This window comes from Aptenodytes forsteri, unplaced genomic scaffold, assembly GCF_000699145.1.
Source record: "Aptenodytes forsteri isolate BGI_AS27 unplaced genomic scaffold, ASM69914v1 Scaffold255, whole genome shotgun sequence".
Lineage (NCBI taxonomy): Eukaryota > Metazoa > Chordata > Aves > Sphenisciformes > Spheniscidae > Aptenodytes > Aptenodytes forsteri.
The window spans coordinates 10,964,458-10,982,217 of NW_008794888.1; the positions used below are offsets into that span (position 1 = coordinate 10,964,458).

General features: G+C 41.0%; 1 protein-coding gene across 1 annotated transcript in view; it reads left to right on the forward strand.

The window, feature by feature from the left end:
- Positions 1 to 17,760, forward strand: part of KALRN (kalirin, RhoGEF kinase) — a 338,232-nt gene that overhangs the window by 185,862 nt on the left and 134,610 nt on the right. Inside the window, exons 15-20 of the mRNA XM_019470941.1 lie at positions 4,903 to 5,022; positions 7,752 to 7,943; positions 11,342 to 11,491; positions 12,444 to 12,558; positions 15,174 to 15,289; positions 15,858 to 15,980. Of these exons, the coding sequence (XP_019326486.1) occupies positions 4,903 to 5,022; positions 7,752 to 7,943; positions 11,342 to 11,491; positions 12,444 to 12,558; positions 15,174 to 15,289; positions 15,858 to 15,980 (816 nt within the window). The remainder of the gene's footprint in view (positions 1 to 4,902; positions 5,023 to 7,751; positions 7,944 to 11,341; positions 11,492 to 12,443; positions 12,559 to 15,173; positions 15,290 to 15,857; positions 15,981 to 17,760) is intronic.

A 17,760-nucleotide genomic window follows, 5' to 3' on the forward strand; every position in this document is an offset into this window, starting at 1 on the left:
TCTGTGATGGCGACTAAGTCATATCTATCCCGCTGCACAATGGCTTCCAGCTCCTCCTGTTTGCCGCCCATGCTGCGTGCATTGGTGTAGATGCACTTGAGCTGGGCTTCGCCCCCAGCATTGGCATGCCACCCCTAGGCTCATCTCTAGTGAGCCTGGTTTTATCCCCTCCCCCCTTTGAACCTAGTTTAAAGCCCTCTCGATGAGCCCCGCCTATTCATGAGCAATGATCCTTTTCCCCCTGTGAGACAGCTGGACTCCATCTGTTGCCAGCAGGGCCGGTGCCGTTCATCATCTACTTCATCATTTATGATGAAGTATAGCTGTTTTAACTTATCATAGAAAACAGAGAGGAGTAATATGTGTTGCAGATGATATGCTAAAAACGCAGGTTATTGCTATCTGACCAAGTGGCACTAGCGCACTTGACCAGGATGAAGTGCCAGTTGGTCAGCCCTATGCGTGCTCCTGGAGCCGTACAGTGGCAGTGCAGCACTCTGCAGGTACCTGATGTTACTTGCCTCATTATCAAGTATCTGCTGGGCCTTAGCTGTTTTACAAACCAAAATCTAACCAAAGGAAATGGTTTTAGGACTGAACTATCTAACACTTACTGTGAGAGGAGAACAGCTGCCTTGAATTAGTATTTCCTTAACGGAGCTTGGGACCATCGGAGCCTTCATTACTGTGTGACCTTTCAGCAAACCAATAGTGAAGAATCACTTTATTTGTTCAGCTGAATACTAAGGACTCCTTTGCTTATTAACCTATAAATTACCACAGCTACAGTTTCCCTTAGAAAGAGGCAAGTTAAAATATATCTGCGTCCTATCTATTTGGTTTCCTGTAGATGAATGATATTCCCAACTATTTAGTGAAATTGGGAAATATATTGATTTTGGCTTGTAGTTCATCTCCAGTCTGGTCCAGATTTCCTTCACTTTCATTTTAGTGCATCTGAGACGATGGATGATCTCATTACCAAATTGCTCTCACTCTTGTGAATCAGTTGAGATGTGGTTGCCGCAAGATACCTGCTGTAGCTGTGATTAAGTTCTGCTGACATAGTAAAATTAGTCAAGGCTGCTACGTGTACATGTGTTTGCATTTTGATATAATGGCTCATGGAAATACAAAGTCTTTTAACTGTCTCTATCTATTTAAGTCTCATTTACCAGGGATTTCTGCTTTATATCATATGCACCAAGGGTTTGAATGCGAGGACGATGAATCGAAGTTTGGGGCCATTAAAGCAGAACAATTCCAAATGAGATGTTCTGTGAACTGCTTTAGAGTGGAAATAGTATAGATCAGTGATTCAGATACTCTTTGTTATTAAGAAAGATCCTGCCCAAGACTGATTTCCCCTCATTTGGATCCCACTCATTTCTGACAGAAACTACAGAGATTGTATTGTTTACATAAAAGTAATAGCAGGATAGAGTTGTGGAGATCAGTTTAAAAAACAAACTCTCTAATGCTGTGCTTGCAGCTGTTTGGCTTCCCTATCCCCTTATTTTATCTTTGTATGTTTTATTTCTTTTTTTGATAAGTGTTGAACTTGACCTAATTTACTCCCAGATATCCTCACAGTGTCCCACTACGCTTATTTTCCAGGTTGTTCTGAAGTGTATTTATTCCTTTTCATGTGCCTGTTATCCATCCACTTTTGCTGTTTGGCATTAGATTTGCTTCCAGGTGAATATGTCCAAAGGATGATGGGAAGCAGTCATTTGAGAGACACTGAATATATTTCTTTTTTTCCCAATCTAATGTCACAGAGCTCCTGGAAACCTGACGCAGTTTTGAGCATGGCTGAAATTAACAGAAGGTATCCTTGCTGGTGGCTGTGTCTGTGGTAGTAAGAGCCTCTCAAAGAAGCTGCAAAGGGTCCAGAGACGTAGAAGATTCACTTACATTATTTTGCCTTTTAAACTTAAAAATCTTTTCCGACGTAACTTGACGTGTATCATTAGCAAGGCCTTAAGTTGTCTTTAGAAACATCAAGGAAGGCATTCTGACTAAACTAAACCAGCAGACAGAAACACTATGTAACGCAGAGCTCTCATTTCTTAAGGAAGGCTGCACAAGAGGTGCCTCACTTTTTATTTTCCCTGTAAGGTCTGATTCTGTGCTCAGTGAAGATGGCAGAGTTTCAGGGTATGAATTTTAGAAGAACTTGGTACTATTACTTAATTTCAGAGGAGCCATATGCAGAAGTAGCCTGTTTTAAGCAAATTAGAGTCAAAGGTGGGAGTTGTTTCAGAACTGTGGTGATTGCCGTGTTAGACAACCCATGCCTTGCAGTGAAATTGTTCTTCAGCAGCAAGTGGCTTTTATCTAAGACGCTGTCAATGTGTTTCTGCTTCTCCATTACAAAAAAAAATGGTGAGGCTTTTTAAGAGAGTCTTTGGAGATTTATTTAACTCCAGAATTTTTTAATCACTGCTTCTACAAAGTTGATAAGATCTGTAATCTGTAGGAAATGTCTGTTTAAAGCCATCTTTTGCTGTTGGCCTGTCTGCACATTGCCAGATAATGGTGAATATATTAATACAGGAAATGATCAGAGAAGTGTCTTGGTGCTGTATTAGCAGCTTCTATACATATTTTAATGAAAAGGTGTTAAGCACCATATAAGTAGGAGTCAATTTGTGAGCAGGTCTTGTGAACCAGGTACAAATGTGTACATGCTCTCTTCCAACCATTTCACAGTCTACTTCCAAACCAGTGACACAGTGAAAGGCTCTGCAAGTGACTGGGTTTTGCACTTAGACTTAAGAAGCTTTGGGTATGAAACTGGGGTCATTATTTAAGTTCTTTCAAGCAAAATTTGCTAGTGCTTGGATGCTCACTAGGCCTGGAAGGGGGAGTGCAGGAGCCCCACAGTGAGTGCTTGAACGCACAGTCTGGGGGAAGGCAGGAGGGGCAGAACCCAGGGGTGGCAGCAACCTTGGTCAAGAAGCGTGCTGTAAGCATTGCTGACAAGATGTAGTCCATCAGAGCCTGATCTGAACTGCTTCACCCTGAATATTTTTGAGTCAACAAGACAGTTGTACAGAGGAATGTACATGTATCATTAACACTAGAGGAAATGTGGCTGTTTTCAGTTGTATGGCTCCTCTTCCTTCTTATTCAACGTTGTTGCCCATTAGCTTTTCACTAATCAAGTTGCTTTGTTTTAAGACTGAGGTTTCCAGTGATTTTGTTACTATTTAGAGACTCAGATATTTGTATGAAATCTGCATCAAAACCTCTGTAGCAGGTTTTGAAAATTTCAGCTTAAATGAAAGCTGTTCCCAAGAGGACCCTGTCATGCCCTGATTGTATTGTTTACAAAAAAAAAAACAAACCCACAACACAAAAAACTCCCTGCTGAATTTTTAGCATACGTACTCAGTATTTTCTACACTCTAAATGGCCCAAGCCAGGATATATCACGGTATATAAAATGTGAAAGCATGTCTTGCTTTATGATGTCCTCATTTCAAGTCTTTCCCAGATGCAGTGGTCCTTTGGTTAACTTCAGCTTTTGGTACCATGTACAATGTAGCCTTCTTGTCTGATGGATTATAGAAAATGCCAGCCAAAAAGATTGCCATATGATAACCCGATTTCTTTTCCTTTAAATCTTTGTTGCATTTCCCACAGGAACAATAACACCTGCTGATGAAAGAAAGAAAGCTGACAAATGAAATCTTCCACACTGTTGTACTGAGCAGAATGTAATTTTCTACAGATTAGGGTCAGCTACATGTGTAGATGGCTCCCCTTTCTTTCTCCTAGGGAATACTCATTTTCCTACCCTACAGGGAACTGAATGGCTATAACTAGGGTGATACATGATGTAGGGATAAAAACCAAAACAACAGAAAATCCCTATTTCTTTCAGACAATTTAATGGATCACTTGATGAAAATGATGGCACAAAAGGGAAATTACTATGTAGAATATTGCAGCAAAGTCAATTTTAGAGCTTTGTAAATCACAAGCTAAATTTAGGGCAGTGAATGGGCAGTCAGGATTTCCTGTGCATCTCTGAATTGAATTCAGCAACTTTCTGGCTTTATTGGAATAATTTGACACCCACACAGGTAGAAAATAGACTTTGAGACAACACAGCAAAGAACTTGCACGTGTGTTCTGGGTGCTAATTTTGCAAACATATGTCTTAAAATAGCACAAAATGTTGTTGCTTCAATGAATAAGTACAAGATTGCTAGATTAATTATGTATATTTAGGATTTGATTCTGCAGTCATTACGGCATGGGTTGCATGTCTACAAATAATCTGCATATCCCTGAAGTAAAGCCTCTTGACTAAATATAAAATGCAAGACCTGGGTTTTCTTCCTAGCTCTGCATGCAGGTGGAAACTCCAACTGCATCTTAACTCTGTGTCAGATGAAACCAAGTGTGTCTTCTCCCTCTTCACCCCTAAGCTCTGACTTCTGTGTGAAAGAAACACAGGCAAGTGGAGTAGAAAGGAGTTGCGAGGTCCATGATTCCAGTTGGAAATTTGAAAAAGAGAGAGATCTTTATGTTTAATTTCAGATCTCCCTCATTAGGCTTTGTGGTTTTGCCCTGGGGTATTTGCATAAGGGAACATACATTTTTGTGATCAAACTTTGGAAATGAAAGCTCTTTGCTATCCGAATATCCACGTAAATACTTTGGGAGTTTAAGTCTTCAAGCAATAACTTCTTCAATAAGATCTTTGCTCTCTAGAAATTTATGTCATTAAGTCTTTGTCCTAGGATTTCTTTCTGCTCACTGATTCAGCCTGAGACCACGCTGGGCAAAGTACCTTTTTGTTAGCCAGGCTGAAGCATTTTCTGATCAGTGACTACATAAACCTTTGTACTGAAGCAACCTTTCCATAAGCACATCCTTTCTTTACAGGTGCTTGGCTGGATCCGGAATGGTGAATCAATGCTGAATGCAAGCCTTGTCAATGCAAGCTCCCTCTCTGAAGCTGAGCAGCTCCAGCGAGAGCACGAGCAGTTTCAGCTGGCCATAGAGGTAACACGAATAAGTTAACTTTGTTTCTCCTTCCCAGGTGAACATCATACAAAAGGTTCTCTCTTGCGCATCAATCATTGCTTGCTTGAAGGAAGGGAAGGAATAAGAACTTTAGAAAACCAACTTATCATTAAACTCGTAATGCAGCCAGAGGTTAATAGTGAAATAAATTATTTATCATCTGCAGCTAATTCTTCGGCTGTCAGATATCAGCCTTTCCATTCATGAAAATGACACTCGCGCATCTCCTGATAATTTCTTTGGTAAAAAAATAAGATGATTAAAATTCACAAAGTGATCTGAAAATGGGAGAGGTTTGTGAAGTCAGTTTCTTCCTACGTCCACGATTTGCAGATCGTTTCACAGCATTCATTTATGAATATCTTTGTTACTGTGTAATGCTCTCACATGAAATCTTTGTTTCATTCAAGTCTCCTTTTGTTGACAGCAGAAGAGACAGTTCATTCAAACCCACATTCTCAAATAACTTTACTCTGAAGAAGAGGCAAGAGGGGCGATTTTTAAGAATTGCCTGCAAAACTGAGCTTTTGCCCCTGCTTGCCCTGGAGTAGCACATCTTTGACCTGGCCCTTGAAAACTAATTGTGAGCCAACTCATTTGCCTCGCTCATGGGGCCAGGACATGGCAGGAGGAAATAGTACCTCCTCTGAGCTGCTTTCCTTTGGATGAGGAGGTAGTGGAGGGCTATGGACCCCCCTGAGTAGGGCACTACAAGACTCATAGTTCAGCTCAGTACTTTATATATGTTTGTCATTATGAACGAGCCCTACACTCACAGGGTGTGCTCGCTCTGCTTGCAAGAAAGAGGGGCCATTGCTTTCTCCTGTTCCTGCTTAACAAGGTGTATATGCTTCCTAGATTATGTTAATTGTTACCTTTTTACAAAGCAAATAACAAGTTGGAAAATCCCTTTCTGTGGTTTATATATATTTGAAAATAACCAAAACTAAACCAAACTTTAAACTATGAAAATAGTACTTCCATAATGGAGATTTGAAGAGATGCCTGATTTAGGGGGGGGGAAGTGTCTTTATGTCTTCTGGTAAACTTTAAATAAGTCAATATACATTATAGTGTTGCTAGTAAGTATAGAGTTTAAATCTCAGCTAATGACCTATTTTGATCCAGCTCCACTCACACTAAGGAAGGAGCAGCTGTTGCAGCTCCTAAGGGAAAAGGAAGAAGTTTTCTATCAATTCTGTATGAGCTGGCTGGTACCAAGCTGTGCTGACCACATCTTGGCAGCTGTCACCAGACAGCAGTGGGGAACAAGACACCCACTGCCTGTGTTATCGCAGCTTGCTGCCATTGGGGAAGTGCTTGTATTTGGTGGTAAATGCAAATCACAGAGGGAGAAGAGGGTTACGCCGCAGTTAGGGGAAAATAAGTTTTCAAAGGGAAAAAAACACTAGATTAAATATTTAAAGTGTTCAAAGCTCAATATGGGGAAGAGATCAGCAAAGCACACAGGGCAGACTGTTCTCTAAAGGCATTCTAGATGTGGAATTGATTTTCAGTTGAAATCCTTTAAAGTCTATTTAAAACAAGTATTACAACTCTAACATCAGTAAAGCAGCTGGATATTAAATTTAACCAGTTGTTCTTGAACGTCTTCCTAAATGTTTCTGCCAAATATTAATCCTTTTTTTTGCTAATAGCTTTCTCTACATTGCATTATTCATCAGTGTATTACCAGATGATTTCAAGCTTCTTTCCAGGTTCAAGGATTAGATCATAAAAGTATCACATGAGAATTTGTCAGCAGCAGTTACAAATGGGATGCAGAACAGAGGAGTCTTTGGGAGATTTTAGGGCTTCTGTTCAGAAGATTAAAATCAAATATTGGACTAAACCGTGCCTGAACACAGTTACTCAGGAGGCTGTGAAGGGCCGGTGGCTATTTTCCTCTCAGCAACCCACAGAGGAAGGTGTAACCACCACTTGGTTACTCTGAGAGGAGCTGGTGTAGGCTAGGGAATGGGGCAGGTAATGTGGCTACTGAGTAAATTGGGGAACAATGGAGAAAATGGCTTGACTCCCCCCAGCTCTGCCCTTAAAGGTAGCATAGTGTAGCTCCAATATGAGTGAACGGACTTTCAGAAATGCGTCTTGTAGGGGCTTATATTTGTGATATAGTTCATGTCATTTAGTAAGGCATCTTTCTGTCTTCTGGGGTTGATGTTTTTTTATCCTGCAGACGGGAAAATTACACACATGAGTAAAGCTGCTGATGCCAGCAAACTGCCTGGCAAGAGTCAAATTTGGGTGATTAGGCCTATAGTTTGCCAACTCTTTGGTGTTTGCTTTTGTATCTGCAGATTGTGTGGGATGCGGTCAGCACTGACTACAGGCTGGGTGGGAGCTCAGCACAGCAGCTGCCTGCATTGGGGTTGTCAAAATGGATCCACTGGGAACCCCACCCCGGGTTGTTGCCCAAGGGGCAGTAGCTGATCGGTGGAGCTAACCCATCTTAGCCAGTGCTTGCTTGTCCCAAGCTTTAATAACATGTTGCAAATGTGTGTGAATAATTGAAACTAAAATGCTTTGCATAAAGTAACTGTTAACTGAAGATAACTCTGAAAATGTTTCACTCTCTCACATCTCCATGCTCACACCTTGCTTCACCTTTCTACCATACATCTGGCACATCTATACAACCTCTTTCCTCCCCTCATACACAGTCCCTCTTTCATGCCACTTCCTTACAGAAGACACACCAGAGTGCCCTGCAGGTCCAGCAGAAAGCCGAAGTGTTGCTACAGGCTGGGCATTACGATGCCGATGCTATCAGAGAGTGTGCTGAAAAGGTGGCCCTGCACTGGCAGCAGCTGATGCTGAAGATGGAAGACAGGCTCAAACTTGTCAATGCCTCGGTAGCCTTCTATAAAACCTCTGAGCAGGTGAGCTGAACAGTAATATATCTGTATCATAGCATATTGCTACAGCCCGGGGTTTAGCTCCCAGTGTATAGTGCAAAGGTCTTGCCTCTCACCAAGATCAGCGGTGCAGTCTGTCCACTCTTCCAGAGTGTTGAACTGTTCCAAGTACCTGCTCTGCTAATACCACTAAGGAGCAGTGCTTGTTCTTCTCCCTTTTCCTTGAGTAATCCCACAAGTAGGAAGAATGTGGCTTCAGTCAGCCCTGCTTGCCCTTAAAAGCTGCCCTTTGTCTTTTTACATATGTTTGTATGTATGGATGCATGCCTCCATCCACCCATTAGGTGCATATAAACCTTTGTGCCACCTGAATAGGGCCAGTGTTGAGCCCTCAGGTGACTCCCAGCTGGTAAACACCAATGTGGGTGCACTCCATGGTGTAGCAGAGTAGTAGGTGTGGGTTTTCTACTCCGACCCTGAGTGCAGAGGGTCTTCTGCCAGCAAGGGATCTCACAGCATTGGCAAAATTAACTGAAAGGACATTTGCTCCATTGGCATAGCAATGCTAAGCCACACATGGAAACCAAAGTTTGAACTAGTCAAAATTGTTTCTCTGACAAGTATTGTAACAAAAAAAACCCAAACCAACCAAACTAGAAAAGGCAGCAGTTTGCAATAACATTAAAGTTTTCAGTGAAGCAATGTCATTCTTGAAGTTTTGGTTTTTTTAATTGTCCCCTTTTCCAACGGGAAGAATTTCTGAAATCCCGCCATTTTAGTTTCAAGTTCTCATGATATCAGAGTTAATTCTGAGGAATATTGATCTGCTTTTCCTTCAGAACTGCTTGCAACTAATTACTTGTTACTTTGTGAGCAGTACTAGCCAGTGTTTTCACTAGTAGTTAAACACCACCATGCTGAAAAAGATGCCAAGATATGAAGGGATTTCTCTTAAATCCATCTGCAACACAGATAATTACAACAGTAACCATTATATGTTGACACAACTTTACTTCATTCCAGATGTCCATAAATTGCAAAACACATTCCCGTTGGCTGCTGGTACGGTGGGATTATTGGCACAAATAATGGCACGAACAGGTGCCATTTACACTGTAGTCAGTGAGAATTAGTGTCATAGTGTGGATACTCGAACAGCCTTGCCTGATGTAATTTACTGCAGCCAGGCAGTTCGTATTAGCATGGACATTGCAGGAACCTGTGGTTTTATACAAAAGGCAGCAGTGATTTCCATTAAATTTTCTATTGTTGTTATCACACAGTTAGTTCCTCAATTAGAGAACCAGACATGGGAAGTTTTTTAGCACAACTAAATATATCATTATGGAAAGAGATGATTTTTTCCTTAACATCGAGGCTGTAGGTGATCCTTGGGCCACTTTTTGGTGTCATTTGTTTAATGCATTTTTAAGATTGTTTAAGATGAATTCATTCCTTTTAATGAATGTCTTTCACTGTGAAGTTTCAAACAGATTTACAGTCCCTGATGCATTCAGGATTGAAATGAATGACTGCTGGTGGAGGATTGTGAGAAATGAAAACCATTAAGGGATTCATTAGTGCTTCAGACAGTCAAACGTGCTGGCCAAAATATGCATAGCCAGTAATTTATCAATTCAGTCTCTCTTCCTGTTTCCAAGTCATAGACAAGCATACCGCAGTGCCCACCAGTTCATTCATTAGCTGTGTCTATTCAGCAAATGTTTAGGGCAAAGATCATTCAGTCTTTGAATGCTCATAAACTCACTGCTGCATGTAGTCTGTCATCTTCTTTTGGGCTGCACGACTGATCTACGGACCTTAACGGCCTGCTCCCTGACTAGACGACAGTGGATTGAGTAATTTACTAGGTCCTGAATTCTCAGAGTATCTAGAAAAAGCAGCTAAAAGGGTGGAGAGACTCTCACAACCAGCCAAACTTTTTCATGCCCGTCTTCTCTAAGCATACTATGTTCTTGATATAACTGGTGGACCCCTGGCTTTCAAATAGCCCAGTTTCTCTCTGACTTCATTGACAGCCCACTTTGTATTAATTTCTCTCATTGTCTTAACAGAGAGATGATATTTGCATGTGCAGGGACCATCCTTTCTGAAAAGATGTGGACCCCAGGTAGTCCATCTACTTTCATTTTTTTATGTCACCAAAGTCCAATAGAGTACCAAAGTTTTCAAGAACTAAGAAGTAAAATGGAAATGCTTTTCTGTGCCTGAATAACACATGGGTCACTTGCTCTCCGATAAATGTTTGAGGGTGAATGCTGGTTTGCATCCAAGCAAGAAGATGATTTTAGATTGTCAAATGCATAAGGTCCTTGAACAGCCTAGCGGCAGAGTAAGTTGATCAGTTCACCTCAGTTCACCAGTTCTAAAACTGAGTTTGATGTGTTCATGAATGGCGTTATATGAAAATGGCCTGTGATAGTGGGGAGGATTAGTGGGTGATGCTGGAGTCTCTTCCAGACTATGCTCTTGGCCATGTAGGGTCCTCTGAATTATAACTGTTCATATAAAAGTTGCAGGAGTGAGCAAGAAAAGGGTGAACATGGTTAGCTGGACCCCCAGCAATAATTGACTGGATCTTGAGTAATCTCAGCAATGGAGTGTGTAGGAAGAGCCCTCTGGAAGAGAAGAGGAAAGTTCCAAATGGTCCTGAAAACTTTTGCAGTTTTTTCGGTGTCTGCACAGGCCACTAAGAGTCATTTTCAGGATCTGCAACGCAAAAGGCTCAGCCTTGTCTGAGGCCATTGCACACACAGTTTCCAGACTGCGTTGGTTTATTTACCTCATTCCCATTATTCTACCAAGATAGAAGATACTTGTGTAAGACCTGTACAGTGGAACACCTGCATCCACCTAGGTTGCGACACTGATTTAATGTCTATTGGTTTCCATCAGTCTTTACAAAAGCTGTATAGGGAGCAACTAACATGCAGCTGAAGAGAATTGGTTCCAGCTTCAGACTTTGTTTCAGGAAAGTATTTAAGCATGTGTTTTTCTTCAAGTATGTGCTAAATCCCTTGACTTCAGTGGGATTTAAACACATCTAAAGCACCCTTCCGGAATAGGGATTGTTTCCTGAATGATCCACTGGGGCCAACACTGACCCCTGCCTTGATTCAACCTTTTGACCTTCCCCCCGATTATCCATTGGAAGAGAAGAAGGATTCATCACCCTTAAACCAGAGGAATTACATCCCAAACAGTAGAGATCCCTATGGGTAAGAACAACTGCTAGATCATTCTGTCCAGGGCCTGTTTCATACCCACTTACCCTCCATGCCATGGCCCGTAGTCCAAAACATTTAGATTTGAAATGTTATTGGTCATCGACTTTTACTGAATATGTTCCTCCTGATTATGATTGTAGAGAACTGAATTGTTGTGCTATGGGCGTGTTTCAGGTGTGCAGCGTATTAGAGAGCTTGGAGCAAGAATACAGACGGGATGAAGACTGGTGTGGAGGTCGAGATAAACTTGGGCCGGCAGCTGAGATAGACCACGTCATCCCTCTGATCAGCAAACATCTGGAACAGAAGGAGGCTTTTCTCAAGGTCTCTTTTTATTTAGTTCTCTAATAAATCAGGAAAACTCTCCATTAAGTAGTCAATTTAGAGCAGTGTTGGTGAGTTTGAGAGGAGACTCTGAGGTGTAATTCCAGTTCAGCTACTGGCTGGCTGTATAAGCCCTAGGCCAGTTTCGCACTCTTATAATAGGGGTAATAAGCATTATCATCAATGTATATCTCAGAGAGATGTCATCAGGACTAGTTAGGTGCTATTTGCATTGCACTTGGAGGATGTTAGTAGTTGTGCTGGTTCAAAGTTCAAATTCTCAAAATTGCATATGATGAGCATTATAAATGACAGGTATTATACGGCATTTTGGTGTTGGCTTATACAAACCATCCAGCATTTCAAATTCTGTCCTCCAAGCCAATAACTGAAGAACTACTAACAACTGAAGCAATTGTGTCTCTGCGGGGCAGCACCAGGAGGGAGACAGAGATTTCCTCCTGCCTTCCAGGTGCTGCTTTGTAAGAACTGTGGAACTGGTAGGCTGACAAGTCAATTGACAGCCAGCCTCCCATCTTCCACTAAAACTGATATACAATATGAAACTATGCTTGCAGGCAAGGCTTAAGAAATTATGCCTCTAGATTGTACATTTTTTGAAACAATGAGTACTTTTCTTGAGAGATGGGTTAGCTCTGATTAGATTGAAAATGTGTGATGTACTGGCTCTTTACAACCAGTTGTTTTATTATTGTCATTAATTTGCCTTAATAAATAAAATCAGCTGCTATATTTAAAATGACTTGTGTTTCAATACATTTATGAGGCTGTTAGTTTATTAGCTGAGTTTATTGACTCTTAGCTGAAGCTTTTATGTTCCCATACAAAAGAGAACTTCTCCCTGGCAAATAAGCAGAGAACTCCCTTGGGTGCCTTTTGCTTTTTTTGCTCATCTTTACTGATTCTTTTTGGTGGGGGCTGTTTTTCTTAGGCCTGTACGCTGGCACGAAGGAACGCTGAGGTATTTCTCAAGTACATCCACCGGAACAATGTCAGCATGCCCGGAGTAGCAAGCCATACAAGGGGGCCTGAGCAGCAAGTGAAAGGTTGGTGCGCTGGTGCAATGACAGCGTTGAAGGTTTTGTTTGCTTCCCCCTCTACTGTGTGGTCATCCTAAAGTTTGTGAACATGCTGAGAAGGCACCTTAAGTTTTGCCATTTGCTGTCACTAAAATGATACGTATGCCTGACACCTTTAGCAACGGTAGTGAGGCCTCTCAGAAAGCAATGCCTCCTCTGCTAGGCATGAGTTCTTATACAGAACTCTGCTGTTGCAAGTGGGGGGAGGAGGGGAAAGGAAAGGGATTTGAAACATGGGCTCTGCCTGGCTTCTCTTGTCAGGAGAGTCCATGGGAGTGACACTGTGCCATCCCCCATCATGTAGGTTGTCAGCTGAGATGATTAGACACTATTTTGCCTTAATATCTAAAAATGCATAAACAAATAAGCACATATCAAATACAAGGTCTAGATGCATCCTATTGCTGCTGAGCACTAGAAAAAAATGAACCCCAAACTTGTTTGTCCCTAGGATAGGTCTGCTATTTTTTTGTCCCTGGAATCCTGTTTGATGTCCTACCACATCAAACAAGTCACCAGCAAAAGTATCTGCCTGTAGTTACTTTCCTTTGGTCAAAAGAGCACCGTTTACAGTCAGATGATACATCTGAGATGTTTGAAATGTTTCCACTCCTCTGCTTAATAAAACAGTCATTAATCTGTGCCTAGCAACGCTGCAAGGTACTGATAAGAATGAGCAAAGTGATTCTACAGAAATAAACCATTTTTTGGTATTATTATTGGCTTTCTTACAAGCTGCAGAAAGATACAGGTTAAAAGCAGTGCAGTCATTGTATGTGTGGGAGAGATGGGAACTTTGGTTATGCACAGATGAAAATGGTGCTACTGAAGAGATTATTTTCCTTCCTTTCTTTCAATACCAGTTCTTCAATGTTAACATGACTTCGTTCAACTTTCCCCAGCTACTGTGTCAAATGCTTGTTGTTGTTGTGGACTTTTGTTCCCTACAGTTGAAAATCACGGGAAAATTAATTAAATCCTGACTCAGCAAGCCCTTAAATATGCACCTGATATAAGCTTGTGAGTGTTCCTCACTGAGCTTGTTTGAAATTACTCACTTACATAAAAATCAGCTTGTATATTAGTCTTTTTCTAAGCCAAACGTGTAATTCTTATGCTTGGCAAGTCTATCCACAGAAAATCTTTGAAGTGGACACGTTAGTTCAGAATAGAAGCACCATTTAGTAGGATACTTATTGTGCTTCCAAAGCAAAGTCATTAATACAGAACAAAATTAGTTTTATTTGGCATAAACTGTTTATGCAGAGACCTGATCTAGAGCACCTACGACAAGCTTCAAGTTCATTTTGTCATTCAGACAAAGTTCCCTCAGCAGGGACTGGGCTAAATTTTGCAATTAACTTAAGTATTACAATTTTTTTGACCATAATCAGCATCACATTTGTAAATGGGGAGGGATACATCCAAATCTGTTTGCTGCCACCAGCGTTGATACATAAGCAATGAATATCAGTACATTCAGAAAGTGCTTAGGGTGAGAGAGGTTATTAACAGGTGCTGTAAATTATCCTAAGTCACTGTAAGTGGTTGAGAAGCCAGACTCAGTGTTTTAATATAGAAGAGGGTGGCTGCTGCCCGGGCTGCGTGTGCCTAAGCCCCCTCTAGTGGATGCTCTGCTTTGAGGATAAGGGCAGGAGGGCTGCCATGCCTTACCTGCCGAGGTAGCTACCTGAGTTCCGTACCCAGACATGGCTGGGATGAGCCACGCTGCTGCCAGCTACACATGCCTTAGCTCAGTTTATGTCAGTTATATAGTGTAAATCTCTTGCACTCTCTCTGCATGTAATCTTTTCAGTTAAACCCATGGTACTTTTTAAAGAGTTAAATCACACTTTTATCAAATTGATACAGTCTGGCTGAGCACTCAGGTGTTGAAGGAGAACATGTATGTCCTAGACTCCAAGGAGTAGCAGGTCTGCTGCCAGTCTCTTCCTGAATCTGGGTGTCTGTCACATCCCCGTCACACAGAAAACAGTTTAGAGGACCAATACCAGGCCTCAAACCAAAATTGTAGCCCAGCAATAACTGCACAGGGAGCAGCACATAGAGGGTTGCCAGGCAGCACAGCTGTATAAGAATCCTTACCAGGTATGTTAAACTGGGGGCTCAGGTCTGAATTAAATTCAGTCATGACCAAAGCTCTGCATGGGACAGTAGGCTGTAGTGCCAAGTGCTGGGTAGCCTGTGGCCAGAGCAACAGACAAGGTAGTAAAAGGGCAACTTGTCCTTTGTCAACCAGTACTAGACTCCTGAAATAAGCAACAGAAGAGAACGAAAGGACTAGAAATCATGTACCCCAGCGTATTTACTGGGGTAAATCCCAAACTCTGTTCTAGCATCTTCTCCTTTACCAGATAACCCTGCAACTGCACTTTTTTTTTTTTATTTTTTATTAAAGCAGCTCCTTTGAATCAATGCTTGTTTTTAAGAAGTACAGTCTTAGGGGCTCTGCTCTTGGGAGTGCGGTCCAGGCAGAGTGAGTAAATTCAGCTTTTTATGGCTTATTTCAGTATGCACTCATAGAATCACTAATCATGCAGATGTTTTCCTTTGCCCTACAGCCATTCTGAGTGAACTACTGCAGAGGGAGAACCGTGTCCTTCATTTCTGGACCCTGAAGAAGCGGAGATTAGATCAGTGCCAACAATATGTTGTCTTTGAGCGCAGTGCCAAGCAGGTAGTGTAAAAACCCCACTTTGTCTTTCTGTCCTGGCAGTGTGTAAATATTTCTTGTATCTGTGTAATGCCTCTGTGTGGGGTTCCTGTTGCAATCTCAAGTTGTATTTAAAAACTGTAACGTTTGAAAACATAGCAAATGTAGATTTTTAAAACAATTTAAGAAAATTCCAAAACCCAACTACAAAACTCAGTATTTTTGCCAGGTTGATTAATTTCTGGATTTGTTCATTTGTTTGAAAATAATTATAAGAGCAAAATGTTTTATTGAGCTATTACTGAATGATAAAACTGCTTTCCCTGTGTGCAGATTTATCTGTATATAGGTAGAATTCCCTACATTTCTTTTTCTCCTAGGAAACATACAGCACCTTTTGTATCCCCTCCTACCTGCTTTGATTACTGTATTCTTTTTATGTGTTCCTAAAAAGTGTTTTAGTATACACAGTATTAAGTCCCAATGGGTTTGATATCCTTTACCTTGCAGATTTTTTTTGTCAGACGATTAGTTCTTGAAATAAAAAGACTGTTTGCTTTGTTTTTCCTTTGGTTGTTTTTGACATTCACAGGCCTTAGACTGGATCCAAGAAACAGGCGAATATTACCTCTCTACTCACAACTCCACAGGGGAATCAGCAGAAGAAACTCAGGAACTCCTGAAGGAATATGGGGAATTCAGAGTACCTGCCAAGGTAAACAGTGACTTTAATCTAATTATGGCATCTGCCTTAGTCTGTGTTTATGATCCTGTTTCAATGCCTTAAATCTCTGTAATAATATTCTCTTGATTTTGTGTTTTCCTCCTGACATTCCTAGCCCAGAAGGAAAACTGCTTCCCTGTGTGCAGATTTATCTGTATATAGGTAGAATTCCCTACATTTCTTTTTCTCCTAGGAAACATACAGCACCTTTTGTATCCCCTCCTACCTGCTTTGATTACTGTATTCTTTTTATGTGTTCCTAAAAAGTGTTTTAGTATACACAGTATTAAGTCCCAATGGGTTTGATATCCTTTACCTTGCAGATTTTTTTTGTCAGACGATTAGTTCTTGAAATAAAAAGACTGTTTGCTTTGTTTTTCCTTTGGTTGTTTTTGACATTCACAGGCCTTAGACTGGATCCAAGAAACAGGCGAATATTACCTCTCTACTCACAACTCCACAGGGGAATCAGCAGAAGAAACTCAGGAACTCCTGAAGGAATATGGGGAATTCAGAGTACCTGCCAAGGTAAACAGTGACTTTAATCTAATTATGGCATCTGCCTTAGTCTGTGTTTATGATCCTGTTTCAATGCCTTAAATCTCTGTAATAATATTCTCTTGATTTTGTGTTTTCCTCCTGACATTCCTAGCCCAGAAGATAAATGCCTTTTGAGAGCTGTGATCTTTCATTTTTAGCAAGACATAGGCACAAAAAGGAGGTTTTCTCCCCCTTGGTCTGTACTGCTTATGGAGCATTTTTGCTCTGATCAGAAGGAAGAGAAAGTCCATTTGCATACAGATTTCACAGCAACCTAATGAGACATACCCCAATTCCATCCTCAAACAATCATACAAGAATGGTATAGAGTAACTAATTGATCTGAACATATCCAAGGTCATCTTCGATTCCCCGTCTTTATTCTGTCATTACAACAACAATTTGTTTCATTAATTCCAGCTGGGTTGATCACAGATGATCATTTACCTCATTACAAATAATCTGCTGATCCTAACAAAATAGTTTAAATAAATGGGATTGTAATCTCTGGGGTGAACATTTTTTAATACAAAGCTGCATTACCAAGAATCTATCAATTTATATGGAGCAATTCTGAGAAATCTGGTGGGGTTTACAGAGGAATGGTGATTGGATCTGCCTCAGACAAATTAATGCAAACCATAGGTAATTCACAGACAGTGAATCCACAGGGGTATTAACAGTCACTCATATGGATCTAAATTGCAAAGTCGGACTGCCGCAAGACCATGGCTTTGGTATTATGTAGCTTCATTTCACCGTGTCCCGAAATTGATCTTCTGTAATCCTTAAATTCCTCATTAGGCTGCCCATACTTGCATGGGTTTGATTCACAGGCTTTGTGGTGTTCTTGTCTCCTTCCTTTTTCCTTAGCTTGCATGTTTGTGAAAATGGGAGCTAACTAGCAGTGGATGGAAGTTAATTTAATCAGACAGGACCCGTACAACATTCCTTTAACAGTACTCCTGGCCTCCAACCACCCATAATCAGTCCGCCTGAAATCATGTTCCAGTTTATAATTTAATTGTGATCAGAATAATCCTGATTCATCCTGAAGTGTCCAAACTATTTCTACTCTTGACTTCGTCTAGGATTGAGTTTTATACCTTGTTCCTTATTGACCATTACTGGCTGTTCCTTACACTGATGCATCTAGTCTTGCTCCCTAGGGCACTAGTAAATCACTTTCCAACTGCTGACCTAGAATATTTTCACTGGCATGTGCAATCTG